This window comes from Chanodichthys erythropterus, chromosome 20 (assembly GCF_024489055.1).
Source record: "Chanodichthys erythropterus isolate Z2021 chromosome 20, ASM2448905v1, whole genome shotgun sequence".
Lineage (NCBI taxonomy): Eukaryota > Metazoa > Chordata > Actinopteri > Cypriniformes > Xenocyprididae > Chanodichthys > Chanodichthys erythropterus.
In genome coordinates this window covers 19,440,016-19,460,597 of record NC_090240.1, presented here as the reverse complement: position 1 = coordinate 19,460,597, position 20,582 = coordinate 19,440,016, and the positions used below count along the sequence as shown (strand labels likewise).

At 36.3% G+C, this 20,582-nt stretch overlaps 1 protein-coding gene across 2 annotated transcripts; it reads left to right on the top strand.

The window, feature by feature from the left end:
• The first annotated feature begins 430 nt into the window (after positions 1-430).
• Positions 431-19,915, top strand: cables2a (Cdk5 and Abl enzyme substrate 2a). 2 transcript variants are annotated; one of them, XM_067370826.1, is made up of 10 exons: positions 432-1,261; positions 3,826-3,918; positions 6,107-6,184; positions 14,549-14,645; positions 14,855-15,023; positions 15,304-15,354; positions 16,004-16,101; positions 16,446-16,552; positions 18,192-18,396; positions 18,526-19,915. In XM_067370826.1, the coding sequence occupies exons 1-10, from the start codon at positions 738-740 to the stop codon at positions 18,664-18,666; spliced, it is 1,563 nt and encodes a 520-aa protein (XP_067226927.1). In that variant the 5' UTR covers positions 432-737; the 3' UTR covers positions 18,667-19,915. The 2 variants fall into 2 exon arrangements, with proteins under 2 accessions (XP_067226928.1, XP_067226927.1); XM_067370827.1 differs by lacking the exon at positions 15,304-15,354 and having other exon boundaries at positions 431-1,261.
• Positions 19,916-20,582: the final 667 nt, after the last annotated feature.

Below are 20,582 nucleotides of genomic sequence, written 5' to 3'. Positions count from 1 at the left end.
TTATTGCAAGGCTATCAAGAACTTCTAATTATGGCTCTTGCTGGCAACATTTTTATCAAACTGAAGAATCCGGAAATTACTTTTCTCCCTCCTTTTCTTTATCCTCTTTTATTATCCCAGGAGCTGTTGCAGACGTCACATTACATATTTACATAACAGATTAGACATAGATAAGACACTTTAACCGCTGTAATAAGCTGTGCTTAAAACGTAGAGCTTAGAAAGGCTTATGTTAACCAACATGTTCACTGAATTTGCAGCATCATATGGAGCAAAACAGAAGCATGGAGAGATTCTGTCATTACCATAAAGAGCACTCAGCATTGTTAGTCAAACATTACAGTGTGAATACAACAAGAAATTGCATAAATGGATAATCATATTCCTTAGTAATAAAATATAGGGTGAATACATTAGTTGAGGGTGATTATTAGAAATAAACATTTAATAATTACATATAAAATACAAATAAAATATTATTAAACTGTCACTCTCAATAAAAAAGATATTCTGTATCAAAGAAAGCAACATATGTATTTCAGATTCCTAGAGTCCTGTACATTTGAAGCCAAATTATTGTACAAATTTATGAACTAAGACCTCTCGTCCAATCCGCTGTGACAAAATCTCATTTATATGCAAGTGTCAGGAATTTGAACCAATAAGGTGTGAGAGGGCGTGGCCAATACCTCAGCCGGTCTAATAGCTCTGTCTGTTTTTAGCTTACTCACAGTAGAATGGCGGCCGCTGCCTGCGGTCCTCGCGTTTGTCCGAGATCTAATTCAGCCAAACCACACAAAGAACACCTGCGAAAAAGCCGGGATTCCCGTCGCAGACAAGCAGCACTATTGTTTCTCACCAATATATCTTTGGACGGACGACCGGTTTACAATCTAAGCAATGGAATCGTTGGCCCTAGGGAAGCCGAGAGCCGGTGTGTGGATGTCGGTGCGTCGGCGGTGACGGGTCCCCCTTTGTCGACAACCAGCAGCTATGGAACCTTCACCCAAGTGTCATCCTCCATCAGCGGAGGGGCAGCGACCCCTATACCGAGGACAAACACTTACCCTGCTCCTCTGAGCCCTCCATTATTTAACCAAGGGAGTAGCGACGTTTTCACGGAGGATGGACGAGCAGATCCTTTGTCAGTCCAGGGACCCCCTCTTTCACCGACCTCTGGACCGCTGAATGTGGTTTTAGGATCAAGTAAACCACCCAGCCAATTTCCGGGCTCCAACCCTGTGCCTGATTCCCGTCAAAGGTGAGTTTTGTTTTTGCACGCAGGTTGGCAAACAATGATACGCGTTATTGACATTGTTTTTTTTTTCCTCTGGCTGGGTTTGTATGCAGTTACACCATTCATAACAACTGGAGTAAATGTGTGATGTAACCTTTTCTACAGGTGTCATCTGTCATAAATAATTCTGAATATGCTATATATGTTTATGAAAGCTGTTTATTTACAAATCTTTGTACGCTTTTGATTTCATGCCGTGAGGATGGACAGTCAACTGCATCTGGCCTGTTGTTTAGCAGTGTTTACAGTCGTTTATGACTTTTGAAGCAGTATTTTAAACGGTGCATATTACAGTACGCGCAAATCAAAACAAAAACAGATCTATCAGGTGAATTACTGACTTCCGCCTTATTGTTTAACTTTCATTTTCATCTTTGAGGTCTTTTCTAGGCAGTAGTTTGACAGGAAATCTTTCTGCGACATTTTTGAGACCTGGTAAAATGAACAGGTCGGGTTGGGAATCGTAAGGATTTCTGGTTCCGAGTCCTTCACGGTTCCGGTTCTTTTGGTACTTTAAAGAAATATAAATTCAACTTTAGTGAGGCTATCGAAATGTTGGTCCTAACTTTATATTTAATAAAAATACTTACCAATAGCATTTTCTAAAATAATTTATATAAATATAAATTACTATTTATTACAACAACAACAAAAAATGTCTATCTGTAAAGCTAAAGGGATAGTTCACCCAAAAATGAATTCATCATTTACTCACCCTCAGGATGTTCCAAATCTGTAAAAATTTCTTTGTTCTGCTGAACGCAAAGGAAGATATTTGGAAGAAAGTTTGTAACCAGGCCGCTTTGGGGTACCATTGACTTCCATAGTAGGAAAAAAAAATACCATGGAAGTCAATGGTGCCCCAAAACTGTTCAGTTTCCCCACATTCTTCAAAATATCTTCCTTTGTGTTCAGCAGAACAAAGAAATATATACAGGTTTGGAACAACTTGAGGGTGAGTAAATTTTTGGGTGAACTAACCCTATAACTATTTTGAAAATCAACTAACGTTAAGTTGGCTTGAAAAAGCCAACTTACTGTTATGCTATTTTCTTCTGAGACTAAAATTTCTGACTCTAACTCCTCTTTAACTCTACACTCGGCTCAGACCTTCAGACTGTTCTGACTTAGTGTGCTATATCTTTTCTAGCTGATCCGACTTACGCTTTTCCTAAAAATGACTATTAAAACTCAGAAAAATCCTATTGACAGAATGTTCAGATCTATCTATCTATCTATCTATCTATCTATCTATCTATCTATCTATCTATCTATCTATCTATCTATCTATCTATCTATCTATCTATCTATCTATCTATCTATCTATCTATCTATCTATCTATCATCAAAACTACTAAACTCAAAACTTTCAAACTGAAAACTTTTAAAACTGCTTCAAACCTTCTGGACCGGCTTTTTCAAGATTGATGATATTTTTTTCATTTAGTTCTGATTTGCATTTTGATATAACAACAAAATCAATTCTTGGTTAATTTTGAGTTGGACATGAAGAACGTAATAACTTGCAGTTCAGAAAGTGAGTCAAATGAATTTAATTACTGCTCTGACTGATTAATCACTGATTAATCAAGTTTTCAGCTTAAATTAGTGATTTGTTCAGTAATCAGACCATTGTGCATTGCACATTTTTGACTCACTAAAAAGACTCACTAACTTATTCTTCCGGAAATCAGACTATTTAAGTTGCAATGTATATTTTGATTCACAATAGAAACTGACTTGTATAAGAGTCATTTGTTCGCTTATTGAGCTGCTGTTATTTACTGAAAAGGACTTGCTCATAAGACGCATTCGTTCGAGAATCAGACTACTCAGGTCGGTTTGTGATACACTAAAGAATCATTCATAAGAATCATTCATTTATAATCCAGTCTACTCTGGACAAAATTAAAAGACCTTAATAAAGATGTTACTGTGATAATAAAGCGTGTGTTGTCTGTCTGATTGAACAAAGTTATTAATTAAGAGTAACAAATGTTGTGTAGTGAGTGAGTTGTTTGTCATATTTGCCTTTGCATTTGACTTTAAAAGTAAAGTCCTCTGTAACTGTGATAACAGAGACACTGATTAGGGAAGACCCATAGGAAGGGTTTGAATGGTGATAAGATTTCACTGCTGTTAGTTGATAACTGGGAATGTTTTAATAAGGAGACTGCTGAGTCAGTCAAAGAAGTCTAGCCTAAAGGACATCAACCAGTCAAAACAAGCTTTATCTGCCTGTAGGTAGGTGATGTTGCTCATGTGAACCAAGCCTCATGATCTCACTGCAGTACATATGCACATCATTTCCTGTTTGTTTTCTTTGTTGCTTGCCTTTCACCTCTCTCCTGTTCTCATCTCTTTATGTAAGGTCTGCTGATAGACTGATGCTGGATGGGCGACCTTTAAGTCTTAATTCATAAGATTAAGCTTTTACTTCAATTTAATCCATCACAATTTGTCTCTAAACTTATACAAATTAAAGTCACATGTATTTATCTCTACTTTTTGTTACATTCTTTTTTCAGGACTCGTAACCTTTCTGGGTCTCCAGGGACAAAGGTTTCCAAGAAGGTGCACTTCATCAAGAATATGAGACCGTATGATACTCGAGGGAGCAGGTGAGTTGACATGGTTTAAGAAATATTTTCCCCTTGAGGAGGACTTGTATTTGTTTGTCCCCCCCCCCCCCCCCAATATTAAGTCTGTACTTAAATGATTCATCTGGGTGAACGTGATTTCACCAAGTACAACATGTTCCTGGATCAACATCTCTGTTGATCCTGGAACAACATTCTAATCAACCAATCAGATTTGAGGGACAAGTTTACAGTTTATGTCAAGTTTAGGCTTTCGAGGGTTAAGTGCTTCTACAATTGAAATCAAGATATTTTTGTTGAAATCTGATGATTTCCTCTCTCAAGATCCATAAATGTATTAAAAACATGTTTAAATCGGTTCATGTGAGTTCAGTGGTTCAACCTTAATATTATAAAGCGACGAGAGTATTTTTGGTGGTTTGACACGCGATCCAAATCATGATTCGACACACTGATTCATAACGCTCCGAAACTTCATGAAGCAGTGTTTTGAAATTGGCCATCACTATATAAGTCGTTATTTTGTTTTTTTGGTGCACCAAAAATATTATATTAAGATTGAACCACTGTACTCACATGAACTGCATGAGGGCGAGTAATAAATGACATTATTTTCATTTTTGGGCGAACTAACCCTTATTCATTTTTTTAAATAATACTTTATTCATTTTTATTTTATTATTTTTAATTTTTAGAAATGATTTCAAACAATAATTGGTCCTGGTCCTTTATCAGCACTTTCTTTAGGATAGAATTCCCATGATTCAAGTCATATAGGGTGAATATTAAAAATGGATGCTGGTTATATGGATGCTGGACTGTTTCCTCAGGCAGTGAAGGTCTTTGTTATATAACTGCAGTGCGCTCTCATGCTAAGTGAAACAGTACAGCTTCAGACAGACTCTGCGATTCCTTCGTTAACTTAATAACGAACATAAGTACTCACTTAGACAGAAGAAATGGGGGATAGATGTGTCTGCCTACACGGGGAACAACTGGACTGAATTAAATCAATCTTGAATGGAACCTTATAGATCACTGGCATCTTATGAAAGTAGAACTGCACCTTGTCGAGAGCCATTAAAATGTAATGAAACTCTGTTACGTAAGTAAAATGCTTCCAAATGTGCTTTTTTCCCTCTAAATTATTTCTCCCTCTAACTTATTTACTTATATATGTGCCATAAACTCAACTGACTTTTGTATCCTGCATCAGTAAAGTGTTCTTTTCTTTCTTATTGCAACATATAACATAACATAACATAACATATAACATATAACATAACATAACATAATGACTCATATACAACCTTATTTGGTGGTTAATTGTACACAGGTTACTTGTGTAAATTCTGTTATTTACTCTTATTTAGTTGTTCCAAACCTGTATGAATTTATTTTTTCTGCTGATCACAAAAAAGATATTTTGAAGAATATGGTCAACCAAACAGTTGATGACCCATATTCTTCAAAATATCTTTTTTTTTGTGTTCAGCAAGAAAAATAAATGTATACAGGTTTGGAACAACAGAGTGAGTAAATGATAGAATTTTAATTTTTGGTTGAACTATCCCTTTAGTCTTTAGAAAAGGAAAAAACAAAAGCAAGAACAAACATAGTACAAAAACAAAGCAGTTCAAAGAGATTCGACAGCCTTTCAAAAAGAAAAAGGAGTGTTATTTTGTGATATTATCTTGTATATTACCCAGAACACAGTTTTACCCCTTGGCTTAATGTCGCATTACATCATCAACCATGAAATCACGCCTTCACTCATGTGCACATTCACCCCCAGCCTCATGACATCAGCAGTAATGTTATATGGGGCCTTCGACCTCATTGAGCATAACTCATGTCACAAGCTGCTGACCTGTTAATTGTGATGCCATTCAGCCTCCTGGGAAATGTGACAGAGTTTGTTTTAATCAGATTTGGTCATGCTGACCAATCTACTATGACGCAGAAAGCCACATGCTGCTTTTAATTGACAATTTATAGATTTGTGGTTGAATAATGGCTTTTTTTGGCTCATTTTGTCTCCAATGTCATTCCACTGCCATAAGATCTCCCATTTGCTTTGAGCTGCATGTTGTTATGACCCATATGCACTTGCTGTTTTGGCGAAACATGGCTGGTGTACTGTGATGGTTTGATGATTAGGTGACTGATGTTGTCTGTTCTGTGTGCACTTGCCATCTGTGTCCTGCAGGGTTGTGCTGATCTGTGCCAAGAGATCCCTGTGTGCTGCTTTCTCTGTATTGCCGTATGGAGAGAGTTATCACATCAGGTACAGAGCCACCACAGTCAGCCAAACAGCTCATTTCATATCATGCAAATCCATGAGGGATGGACAAATCAACTGTTTTTTTCTTTAAGTAAAGCCTGGACTATGAAATATGATGTTCCAAAGACGAAATGATTCATTTGTAATGGAAGAAAATGTTTTGCGCTGATGTTTTAAAATTATTTTACACTATGGTTCAAAAATTCAGAGTCAGTATGATTTTTTTTTTTATGAAATGAATCCTTTTATTCGGCAGAGGTGCATTAAAGGGTTAGTTCACCGAAAAAATGAAAATTCTGTCATTAATTACTCACCTTCATGTCGTTCCAAACCTTCAGAACACAAATTAAGATATTTTTGATGAAATCCCGGAGCTCTGACTCCTCCGTAGACAGCAATTTAACAACCACTTTCAAGGTCCAGAAAGGTAGTAAAGACATCGTTAAAATAGTCCACGTGACTGCAGTTGTTCAACTTGAATTTTCTGTAGCGACGAGAATACTTTGTGCACAAAAATAACGACTTTATTCAGCTATATCTTCTCTTCTGTGTTATTCTCCTACGCTGTTTACGTTCAGCGCTTCCGGGTTCCAGCATGTCAACTCATTATTTTCCGGCTCCTGCTTCAGCATCACACACATACGCCTTGCTGCTCATGCGAACGGCGTCGGCAAATACTAAACGGATCGTTGTTAATCCATGATTAGGGACGTGCAATCGCGATTAATCGTTTGCAAAATAAAAGTTTGTGTTTACGTAATATATATGTGTGTGTTCTGTGTATAATAATTATGTATATATAAATACACACACAAACATGTATAAATTTAAGAAATATATGCATGTTTAAATATTTATATATATTTTATATTACATATAAATATTTTATATATAAATCTAACGTTTTTCTTACATATATACATGTATGTGTCTGTATTTATATATACATAATTATTATAAACAGAACATAAACACAGACTTTTATTTTGCAAACGATTAATCGCGATAAATCGTTGCACATCCCTATCCGTGATCCGTACGGACCAAGCCCCACGGTTCGGCACGCATGTGATTCGCGGATCAATTGCGAGTTTAACCGCAATAGAGTGAAAGGTTATCATTTGCACATGTTTTGTCTTGCTAGTTTACACATTAAATAGATATAAAACCATTCCAGCGCTAGAAGAGGCAAAAGGATTTCATTTGGTATTGCACGCAGCGCTGTTATCGGTGCCCACAGACGCACATACATACCAGGCTCGCGCGCACACACAGAGAGAGGCGCGGAGCTCGCGAACTCCAAATTGATTCCTCTTTCGCGTCCTCAATGCACTTGGATGGACACATACACGCATTATATCAGTCAAAATACCCCTCTCGGCAAGTATTCTCGTAAACACATTCAGTTATGTCTTAACTGAACGAGAGGAGAATTCGGATGTGTATCAGATGTGTGTGTGTATGGGGTCTTACTCTTAAAGTGACAGCAACCTATAAATTCCCGCTGTTGTCTGTCATGTAAATCAAACAACAAAACAGCTTTAACAAAGATTAATCTATATTAAATTTATACAGTGAACAGTGTCATTTTACATTTAATTATTACATTTCTGTACATGAAAATTAATACTACAGTTAGACCTTATACTTTATTTGTAACTTTATCTATGCTTACAGTATTTGATCTTTTTACAGTCTGTTCACTTGCCTTTAATAATGTATTAGTTACACTAGTAGTTTCTGCTGTGGTATCTGAGTAGTTAAAATGGGCAATAAATGTAAAGTTACCCCCCAATATTTATTTATTTTTTTTGTGCTGATCCAAAAAATGATCCGATCCGTGACTTAATAACCATGATATGATCTGAACAGTGATTTTTGTGATCTGTTGAACCACTAGCAAATACTGAGCCGGCATTCTGACGTAGAACCCGGAAGCGCTGAACGTAAACGGCGTAGGAAAATGGCACAAAAGAGAAGATATTTTTGAATATAGTCATTATTTTTGTTTGTTTTTGCATACAAAAAGTATTCTTGTCACTTCATAAAATTAAAGTTGAACCACTGTAGTCAAATGGACTATTTTATCGATGTCTTTAGTACCTTTCTGGACCTTGAAAGTGGTGGTTAAATTGCTGTCTCTGAGCTCTCAGATTTCATCAAATATATCTTAATTTGTGTTCCGAAGATGAACGAAGGTCTTACGGGTTTGGAACAGACGCTGTCATAATTAATGATAGAATTTTCATTTTCGGGTGGACTAACCCTTTAAATTGATCAAACATGTTTTTTTTTTTAGAAGTGATTAGATTTTGCTTTTGGCAGTCCAGAGTTCAGTGATTTGTCCACCTGTCATACACTGGCCAGTCACATCATTCATATAAATATGATTTTTGTTTTTATTTTGTCATTGTGCCTTTACTTCTTAAAACACATGGGCAATTCCACGCAAAGGTCATCCTTGCCATGAAAAAAAAAAGTTTAAAATAAAAGAACAAAACCCTATGTAAGTTGTTAATTTAGGTCTGTAATATACTGTATTAATGTGCTCTATTGGACATTTTAAGAAAATTGCCTTGTTTATCCACAATATATGAGGTAAGCAACAATGCTTAGATAACATTTTCAACCAACCATATTTCATGCTCTCAAAAAATGGATCAAAGACCCCCCTTTTTTTAAACTTTATTTTAACAGTAAGCATTGTGTAGAAAGATGGAGGCATGCCTGAGATATAAATACACTCATTTCGTCATAACAGCACTGCCTGTGTAATTTATAAGGGCTGGAATAAAGAGGTCATGACGCTTCAGTGCTCTGTCACGTCCATAACGTTTTAAAGATTAAGTTTGTGTCATATAACAATTATAAATGCAAATAACTTGAAACTTCATATGCAAAGCTAAATTATGTTTATGCTTATTAGGATCAACAATTCATTTTACTACGTTGTTTTGAACAACCATAATAAGCGTTACGGACGTGACCGTTACGGACGCTTCATATTAAATCCTATGAGTTTTCTTCTTTATATTGCTGTGATCTGTTTCAGGCTTACCGTATCAGAACATATCCAATAATAGCAATCATCTTTGTGCTTCATTAGTTTTAATATGAAAAAATGTCTCAACTTTTTAGTTCATTCGATTTTATAACAAAATTCAAACAATACCTATAGATATCACTCGTGAATAAGCGGCAGATCAAGCGGATCAGGCGCACATGAAATAATCTTTGCTCTTTTCCAGTTACAGAACGAAATATCAACATCAGAACGTCGGCCTATATGATAAAGTAAAAAGTACAGAAGAGCATTGTGTCTCATAGGACACTTCCCTCGGGATGTTACGTTTTTACCTATTGGTTAATTGAACAGGCAACTGATGATAATCTCGCGGTCAAACTGACAAAATATAATAATATTGCAATAATTTTGACTTGAAATAAAATGTGATCATTTTTACTCAAGGCTTTGCTTTAAACTGCATAAACTAGCCGAAAATCGTGCGATCATTTAGACATGATTGAAAGTGACAATAGTGTCAATCGGTTCACCTGACTGTGGGAGAAATCTGTGATTTTAAACTGCTATTTGATAAACTTTAATATTTGTTAATGTATTTTAGCAAGCAATGCTGTAAGAAAGAAAATCTGTATTCTGTTATCGTCCTTGCTGTAATGTTACGTCTGTGTTTATAGTAGCCTATTCACTTCACTGTAGAGAGGCGTCCTGAAAGTGCACGAGGAACCTGATTGGTTTAGGCGCGAAACAGGCGCCCTCTAATTCGCTCGCGCTGCCTGTCATTCAATCTCAGGTTTTGACAGCTCGAAGATAGCGTTATCGACAGACAGATAAAAATGGTAAGATGTCACTAAAACAGCACACAATTAAGTTAAATAGATATCTAGTTATTATAATGTATCATATCAAGTAACCTGACCTGATACCCCAGCTCTTTCATCACCTCAGATAGGATGGGTTTTAGAGATGCACCGATCGATCGGCCAGGGATTCTGAGCCGATCCGTTTTGTTACCAGCAGCACAGGCAATCTTGGTATAAACACAGTTTTGAATCGTTAAATAACTAAGAAAGTGAACCCATGTTGTATTTAACAGTATTGAGTCCGTTGAACACCGTTCATAAACTCTTAAAGGGACAGCAGTCCAATATCCCTGCTGCTGTCTAAGTTAATCAAAAAAAAAAAAAAAAAAAAGACAAAGAAAATCACTTTCTGCTCTTGACTGAATACGTTTTATAACTTTAATGGTAAGAATTTATCTGTATTAATATTTACAATAAAGACTACAGAAATTAAGGTAACCCATGTACAATAACACTGAACTTTAATTTCTATTTCTTACCTGAATAAAAACCCAGTTAACCTGAAAAACTTTTGAAAATCGGAATTGGCAAAAAAATCGGAAGTCGGAATTGGACAAGAAAATTGCAATTGGTGCATCTCTATCAACATATGACAATAACGACCTCTATATATGACAAAATTTATAAATGCCTATTCAATTAACCTAATACTAGTAATACTATAGGCTGCTACATGTTTGAATTTAGGTAAAAGGTATGTCCAATGCTGAACGTCAGAAAGCTTTCAGGGAAAGGCACAAAAATGATGAAAACTACAAAGAAAAGGAGAGGAAAAGAAAGAGAGAGGAAAGAGCCAGAAAAAAAATACAGCAAACTAATGAGGAGAAAGAAAGAGTCCGCACTCTTGCAAAAGAGAGACAGAGGAAAAGGAGACTCCGTCTTAAACATCAAAGTTTAGATGTTCAACTGGCTCCTGTCCCAGCATACAAGTGTAAGCAGTCTCTTGGAAGGGCGGTCAAACGAGTTCTTACTGCTCTTCCTCAAAGTCCAAACAAAAAAAAAGCAGTGATTAAAAAGATTGTTGACGCAGTTGGATTCATTGAGCACAGTGAAATTAAACAAGTAGACCTATCAGGTACAACAGACCACACTGAAGAAAAGGTCAAGCAGTTTTATGTGCGGGATGACATCTCACGACAGGCACCTGGCAGAAAAGATTCTGTCACCATAAGAGAAGATGGAGTTAAGAAGACATGTCAAAAGAGGCACTTATCTATGTCTGTTTTAGAGGCATATAGAGTCTTTCAGGATGAGTACCCAGAGATTAAAATAGGAAAATCAAAATTTGCAGCACTGCGGCCAAGAGAGGTCTTCACAAAAGCAGAAACACCTCATAATGTTTGCCTTTGTAAATACCATGAGAACACACAAATGCTGCTTGAGAGTGTTCATAAACACATACCACGACATGCCTTCCAAAGCGTATCAGCATTTATCAGAGCTCTGGTCTGCAGTCCTGACTCTCCGGAGTGTATGTTGAATGGATGTAAAACTTGCTGTAATGCAATTCTCCTTCAGAACATCATTAGCAACATCCCAGATGAAGATAAGAACATCCAAACAATGTGGCATTCATGGGAATCTGAAGGAGGGTTTCAGGTAAAGATAATGAAGAGAGGAGAATTGAGGGATGTATTTGCATTGCTGTTGGCATCAGCCACAAAATTTCTTAAACACTGCTTCATAAAAAGAAATCAAAGTGCAGTTTTCCAACAGAAGATGAAAGACACAAGTGAGACTTCAGCGGTGTTACAGATTGATTTTGCAGAAAATTACACTACTGCATATCAAGATGAAATCCAGGCAGCCCACTGGACCAGCAGACAAGTCACACTTTTCACTGCTGTTGCATGGGGCAAAGCAGATGTGCAATCCTATGCAATTGTCAGTGATTCACTGGAGCATGAAAAGAAGGCAGCTGTAACATTTCTGTCCAAGGTGGTGGAAGACCTGAAGAAAAAAAATCCAAGAATGGAAAAATTGCACATCTTCAGTGATGGAGCAGCATCTCACTTTAAAAACAAATTTATTTGGTCATTCATGTCCACAATCTTTTGGGGAGATCTTTCCAAGCCTTAAGGTATTTATTCAAATGTTTTGTATCATAATGGACATATGTGTTACAAGCTTACATATGGTGTTCTTCAATGACAATCATTTGACTGTTTAGGTGGAATGGCACTTCTTCGCCACAAGTCATGGAAAGGGAGCTGTTGATGGAGTAGGTGGGACAGTGAAAAGGTCCGTTAGTTCAGCTGTGCTAAGCCGCAAGGTTATTGTGAACAATGCACAGTCCTTCGCAAAAACAGCTGCGCATTACTGCCCGAACATTAATATTAAACTTGTTATGGAAAGGGACATACAGACGTTCACACATGAACACCAGCTAGAGCGTCTGTGGACGGATGTAAAACCTCTCATAGGTAACTATTGGATAGCAATTTGTGCTCACTAATGAATGCGTGTAAATGATAAAGTTATTAAAGTGATATCTGTAGTATTATGACCTATTCACACTCTTTCTTAGGAACCCAGAGTGTGCACCACATCGAGCCCATCTCTTGGGGCCTCATCAAACATAGTCAGTATTCGTCCTCATTAGAGGCAGCAACACACAAATTTCATCATTCAAATGAGGATGAGCCCCAAGCCCATCCAACTGAGCCACTGGTCAATATAAAAACAGGCGATTGTCTGCAGATCTGCTACAAAGGCAAAAAGTCTAGCAGGGAATTTGTCGGCCTTGTTACCGATTTGGATTCTGATGGGTTAGAAATTCAGTTTCTCAGGAGAAATGATGAAATGGGATTCGTTTACATCCTCCCTACAAAGGAAGACAAGTCATGGGTGGAAAAAGGACAAATAATCCAGCGCCTCAGTCCTTTCCTTGACAACAGAGGCCGTTATCATTTCAAAGAGGCAGTACTGGCAGAGTGAAAGAAAAAAAAATAATTAAGAAGAAAATTCATGAATTATATGAAAGATGAAAGTGTTAAGCATGAATGAATGAAATAAATAAGTTCCTTCACCTTTCCTCTTTCCTCTTTTCTCTCATTATCAATTATTTTACATATCGTATTATGATATTAGCCTGGTAATGTCTGGAATGGCATAATAGAGAAGTGTTTTCTCTCTGGCTAGGGGGCGCTTGTCTGAAGTTTAAAATCATTGGTTACCCGTAAGCCAATCAGATACGTTTAGTTATGACGCCTGTACAGCCGCATCGAAGCACAGACATCATGCATCGAACTCAAATCTATGATTGAACTTCCACTGTAAACCTGTTGTAAACACATGATGATGCGAGCGAAATACCGGAGTGAACATGGCTGTAAACGACTTTTGCAGATTATGCGAAGTTAATGCATCCCGAAGTTTGCATCCCGTGTCTCGTTTCCCATTTCCGCGGTCGTTTCGGTTTTCGATTTCTCTAACCTACAATGTAAAACTCGGCGCTTAGCATCTACGTCACGGCTCTCAGCCCGCCCTCTGTTCGTTGATTGGCCCGGCTGTTTCCAGACCGGTGGCAAACAGAAAGCTCTGACACTGTATCAGACTGAGTACAGAAGTGAAATGAAATTGAGCGGAAGTAGGAAGTCTGACGTAGTCAGGCTATTATGATATAGGATCCAATCTAAAAAAAATAAACTTGTAATGCCATTTTAAAAATCTTCAGAATAATTTCAGACTGTTTTCTTAATGTTAAAACTGCCATTCAGAGACATTTTATGGGTCAACAAAAGAGCCATGATGGTTTGATTGTTGATTTCTCAAACATGTTTTATGTGTATTTCAGATGTGTCACATCCATAACAGAATTTTGTCACATCCATAACGTTGGTTTTTCCTCATAATACACTTCATAAAAATAGTTATATTTTAAACATTGATATTTTTGTGCTCAGCTAAGACCCCTTTATCATGTGAATATCAATATTTATACATTCAACTTAAAAGTTCACAGACTTTTAAGAAAGTTGCACAGTATACTGCAAATTCTGTCATTTTCTGTCACATCCATAACATGTGCCTATTTGCCTTTTTTGGGGGTGTTTAAAATTATTTTAGAAAAACATATTTTGTCTACAAATTTCCCAGATTGGGTGCTCTGAGAATATGCATTGACAATTTATATATTGTAAGAAATTTATTTTTACAGAGACATTTTATCTGTCATTATGAGTTCAAATGTCACATCCATAACGCTGGAATTGCCCACATATGTATCGTTCTAAGCTTTAATATAATGAAACTGTAATAACTTGAAGAATGAAGAATGACTTATTTGCAAACAAACCAGCTGTAAACAGTCTGCTGCAGCCTGATGCTGGTGTATAAACAGGCTCCGCTCGTGTCTTGTGTATCAGGCAACACCAATAAGACAGAGGAGCCTTTATCTCATTATCTGATTGAAAGAGATTGTTTCAGTGCAGAGAAAAGTTATTAAATTCTGACTATTAAAAATGTATCTACCCTTTGCAGTGACTCTAAACTAGACACCCAGAGACAAAGACATTCTTCTGGTGGTGGAGTTGAAATGGTCCCTGGATTAGAGGGAGTGGAGGTGGACTTTGGAAAGGTAAGATGGGATATTCCTCTAAGAAGATTGAGCAAAAGGCATGATTATTTGCCTTAGAAATCTCCTTTGTTTTTTATTTGTTGGTGTATTACTATCTGTTTTAAAGCATGATTGTGCAAGGTGCAGTGCAAGGTCAGTGGCTGTGTGTTTTGCGCAATGTATATGTTTGTGCTTACGCTGATAGCTCTGGAATTTTGTGTGCGTTGCAGACAGTATCATATGCCCGTTTTCTGCTCCCAACTAATGCCTTGGTCAGGCAGAAGAGCAGTGGCCCACCTGACATCAGTACAGCTCAGACGCCAATGTCTCGAAACCGTATCAACGGGCAGAAAAACTTCACCCCTTCTAGAATCAACAGCACAGTTATACAAGACACTGGTATGTTACATGTGCAGATACATTATGTGCTCATTAAAGCATTTTTATGTTTATTTATAAAAATTTTGATAATCGATTAACCTAATTATTATTATTATTATTAGAACGATTAATCGACTAGTCTCCGATTATTACACAGATTAACCAGTAGTCTTTGGTCGATTATTCAGCTTTTGCAATTAGTTAAAATATTGAGTTAAAACAAGGAAATCACCTCAGCTTTTGAAAATGTATTTTTTTAATGAACTTCAAGTCAACTGAATAGACCAATCTCCCTCAGGTTTTCCATCCTCTTCAGAAGTCATCAGTAGTCCAACTGCTACAATGACTGGTACTGTGTTTTTATTAGGGCTGGACATTGACATTTTTCACGATTTGATTTCTATTCATAAGCTTGTGATTCCAATCGGATATAGATTCAACTCTATTCAATTCCATTTTCATGAGAAAATGGACCTGTGGCGTAAGAATAGTGTCAATTGCGTGAGTCTGTATTCGTAGGTGTGGCAGCATTTTTATTTTTTGTAGTTATGTTAAACTTTCCAAACAAACACGAACACAGTAATAGTTCGGCTTTGTTTGCACTCTGAAGCGCCATGTCGTCGTCTTCTATTGGATTGCATCTGGGAAGGCTGCATTACAGTATTTCGTTACAGCGTCCAACTGTTAAAACCGTGTTATTGCAGTCCTTTAAAATAGGTCATATAAGATCAAGACCATTCGACTATATTTTTTGACAATTTTTTGTATTGTCGAAATTGTCAATAATGTCACCTTAACGTTTCAGCCCAATTTTCAATGTTGAAACAATTTGTGAAATCTGTGATTGATATTATTTTTAGAATTCTTTTGAAGTATAGAAAGTTCAAAAGCATTTATTTTAAATAAAAATCTTTTGTAACATTATAATCTTTGCTGTCACTTTTGATCAATTTTAATAAAAGTATTAAAAAATCCATACATGTTTTAACTCCTGCTAGGTGTGGAGGAGCTGTCAGACTATGACCCCAACTTACTCAGTGACCCCCAGTGGCCATGTGGGAAGCACAAACGAGTGTTAATTTTCGCATCTTATGTGGTAAGATCCTTAATTGAACCATCACAGATTCAGATAATCATGTTACCAATGAAAAGGCTTTGAAAGGACATGCATTTCACTACAGTATGATAGTTATTCATAATCCTTGAACCCAGCTTATGACCTACTGTATATCAGATCATATCTGCATGTCATATGATAACCCTAAGGGCTCAATATGGTCTAACCATAGCTAAAGGCATGAAGCATGAAATCTTATGTATCAGCTGACTAGGCTTTAGCTGTAAAAGTTGAATGTTCACATCCATGATTGTGTTTTGGTAGCCATAAAAAGCCATACATTCTTTTTACACCGATAATAAGAGTCACCTTGTCCCCTCCAGACAACGGTTATTGAATATGTGAAACCGTCTGACTTGAAGAAAGACATGAATGAGACGTTCAAGGAGAAGTTTCCTCACATAAAGCTGACGCTCAGCAAAATCAGAAGGTAAAGTCATTTTTATGTAAAATAAATGGTTGGGGCCTCAGTTGTGTTGCTTTTAGTCCATGTCTGTTAGCATTATTGTGTAAATTTAAGTCTGCATGCTAATTTCTCATATTTACATTTAGATCTTTACATTGTCAGTTCATCTTTAAAAACACATCTTGCAAATCTCAAAATGAATATCACAAATATCAATTTGCTTTAAGTACGGAAGAGGATTTGGGCCAAGCAATAATAAAAAAAAAATAAAACCATCTCGAGATTGAAGTTGTTAAATTTCGAGAAAAAAGTCTAAATAAAATGTTGAGAATAAACTCGTTAAATTATGAGAAAAAGGTCGAGATAAAATGTTGAGAATAAACTAGTTAAATTACGATAAAAAAACTCGTTAAATTTTAAGAAAAAGGTCAAGATAAAATGTTGAGAATAAACTTGTTAAATTACGAGAAAAAACTTGTTAAATTGAGAAAAAGGTCGAGATAAAATGTTGAGAATAAACTCATTAAATTACGAGAAACTCGTTAAATTTCAAGAAAAAAGTCGAGATAAAATGTTGAGAATAAACTCGTTAAATTTTGAGAAAAAAGTTGAGATAAAATGTTGAGAATAAAGTCATTAAATTACGAGAAAAAAGTTGTCAAATTACGAGAACAAATTCGTTAAATTATGAGAAAAATGACGTTAAATTTCGAGAAAAAAGTCGAGATAAAATGTTGAGAATAAAGTCATTAAATTGAGGAAAAGTTGTTAAATTACGAGAACAAATTCGTTAAATTACGAGAAAAATTTAATAATTTAACGAATTTGTTCTCATAATCTAACAACTTTTTTCTCGTAATTTAATGACTTTATTCTCAACATTTTATCACAACTTTTTTCTTGAAATTTAATGATTTTTTTCTCGTAATTTAATTACTTTATTCTCAACATTTCATTTAGACTTTTTTTTCTCGAAATTTAACAACTTTAATCTCGTGATGGTTTTATTTTTTTTATTATTGCTTGGCCCTAATCCTCTTCCGTACTTTAAGTATTCTATACAAAATAGAATTGAATTTTTTATATTGACCATTTTTCGGTTATCGGCTTGTTGCATCATCCAGAAATGTAATATGAATGCATGCTAGTTTAACAGGAAATGTCAACACAGGAAAGAAATGGCACCCGTTAAGCCATTTCATAGGTTCTTTTAGCACATAACACTATTACAACATTATGTACATTTAAAGGAATAGTCCACCCAAAAAAAGAAAATTATATAATCATTTAGTCCCCCTCAAGATGTTCTAAACCTGTATAAATTTCTTTGTTCTGCTGTACACAAAGGAAGATATTTGGAAGAATGTTTGTAACCAAGCAGATCTCGTCCTCATAGACTACCACAGTAGGGAAAAGAAATATACTATGGTAGTCAATGGGGGCGAGATCTGCTTGGTTACAAACATTCATTGAAATATCTTCCTTTGTGACTTCCAAAGAAATGTATACAGTTTGGAACAGCTTAAGGGGGAGTTTTCATTTTTGGGTGAACTATCCCTTTAAGGCTGAATGAAATAAAGTAGCTTAAAATGTGATTTATATTTTGGCTGTTTTTATGGGCATGTTGTAAATCAGTTCTAATGAAGTTTACTGTGCACCACAGTTTGAAAAGGGAGATGCGCTCTGTGAGTGAGGAGTGTGGCCTACAGCCGGTTACCATAGCGATGGCCTATGTTTACTTTGAGAAGCTGGTTCTGCAAGGGAGGTTAAACAAGCACAACCGAAAGCTGGTGTCTGCCGCCTGCGTTTTACTAGCTGCCAAGATTAGCAGTGACCTCAAGAAACAAGAGGTCAAGCAACTGATTGATGTAAGTGTCTTACTGATTTGGATTGTATTATCTTTTATTATGATTTATGTTGTAACTTTCTCTCTCTCTCTCTCTCTCTTTTGCCCTACCCATTTCTTCTCTTTTTTTGATCTGCTTGACTCTGAATAGAGGTTGGAGGAGCGCTTCCGAATAAATCGCAAAGAGTTGATTTCCCTGGAGTTCACGGTTCTGGTTGCCTTGGAGATGGCACTCTACCTCTCAGACAGCAAGGTCATGCCTCACTATCGCAGGCTAGTGCAGCAGGGCTGAAATGGAGAGGGCCCTTAAAGGGATAGTCCACACCAAAATGAAAATTCTGTCTTCATTTACTCACCCTGATGTCGTTCCAAACCTGTATGACTGTATATATATTTTGAAGAATGTTGGTAACTACTTCCATTGTATGGACAAAAAACACTGAAACATTCTCAAAATACTTTCTTCTGCGGAACATACAATAAAAGAAAGAGGTTTGGATCAACACGAGGGTGAGAAAATGATGACACAATTTTCATTTTGGGGTCAACTATTCTTTTAACCGCTGTCTGTAGACCGGAGAGATGGCATTCTTATCTTATGGCAGTTATGGAAGGTTATTAGTTTTATTTATTGATTAAACAGTTCAGTGGACACTCCCATCTTCACTCGTTCACTTCACGAATCTGATTTTATAAATCATACATGTGTAGAGAAAGGCTTACTTGAAGCACTGATTTACATCTTCTTCTTTTTTTTGCATGTTTATTTTTTAATACCACAATTGCTAATCAATCATCATTTATCAAAGCTTCTTCTTAATGCATCACTTTATTTATGCAATATTTTATTTTTGAATGACTATCATAATTTATGAATACTGAATATATTTTTGATGACGCTTCACATATTTTTTTTTATTTTTGATGAGTTTTGGGGTATGTGTGGCATTCCGATGCGTATCCAGCCTGGCGCTCTATGTTAGAGATGACATTTAACGGGCACATTAATTGTGCTTTTCTCTCTATCTATCTTGTTTTCTTGTCATCAAACATTTATCAACTAGACATTGGTTTAACAAGTGATACAGCGTTCTTTAAGGAGACACACCGCAATGAATTTTAGGTAGTGCTGAATGTAAAAAGTCTTTTGAATATGTGAGTGCCATTTTAAACAGAAACTGAACCATTTACCAGTTGTTTTTCAGTGTCTTAACATGATTTTCTCAGTTTTAATGCACAGCTGTGACAGTTACAGTGATTAAATGTTTAATTTTTGGCAATATACGGTGTCCTAATCTTCTGTGCAACGTTGATTGAGTACGTTTCACGGTACAGTCGGTTTTACAAATAACTCCACACCTGTATATTCAACTGTTGTATATTTGTTCATAGAGGAAATGGCACCTCCTTGACGGAGTGGGTCTGTTTTGTGTTGTGCAGTGTTGAATACTACCTAACCTTGGTGAATCTTCTTGGTTAGTGTTCATACAATATTGTCTCTGATGTAATTTAATCATTTGGAAATGTTTATACACCATATAGGAGTGACCCATGTTTACTTTCAGAAACTGGACAGTATCACAGTGTGCAGCATTACCAGAAATACACAACTTTGTTTTTACATCTGATTTCTGTTTTTGACTGGAAAGCAGAAGCACATATCCACCATCTAGTGGTGGCCTTTTTAACGTGATGGTTCTGTATGGTGCATTTGCTCCTTTCCCTCAGGAATCCGGACTGGTCAAAATTCACATTGCTATGACAATTGATCAACTGTGAGAGGGGAATTGAATTGGAGAGTATTATAGGTAATCATACTTCACTATTAGTCTTCACTGAGCATTGAAGAATGAAGTGCCTTTTCTATTACATTTGTCAGTACGGTTCTGTTGCCATAATGTTTTCCACACATCCCGCCTCTTTAATCTTTTTTTTAATACTGAGTCATCACGCACCTTGACACATGAATGTGACTGTAGATCTGGTTGGAAAACCGTGTGACGTGTTGATTGAAATCTCCCTGTATGTGAATGCATTCACTCCTGTGATACTGTCGTAGAAGCTTTTTGAGGAGGTGGAACAGTACAAACACTGTGAGGAGAATCCTGTGACATTCTGCATGAGAATACTGTTTTTTTGTGAGTGTCTATGAAAAAAAAAAAAGATGTATTTTTCAAAATTGTCTATTTTGGCAGTACAGTATGTCAT

Coding starts and splice junctions, on each gene's coding strand:
- cables2a (XM_067370826.1), top strand. CDS start 738: ATGGCGGCCGCTGCCTGCGGTCCTCGCGTTTGTCCGAGATCTAATTCA. Junction 1,262..3,825: donor GTGCCTGATTCCCGTCAAAG/GTGAGTTTTGTT, acceptor TTCTTTTTTCAG/GACTCGTAACCTTTCTGGGT. Junction 3,919..6,106: donor TATGATACTCGAGGGAGCAG/GTGAGTTGACAT, acceptor TGTGTCCTGCAG/GGTTGTGCTGATCTGTGCCA.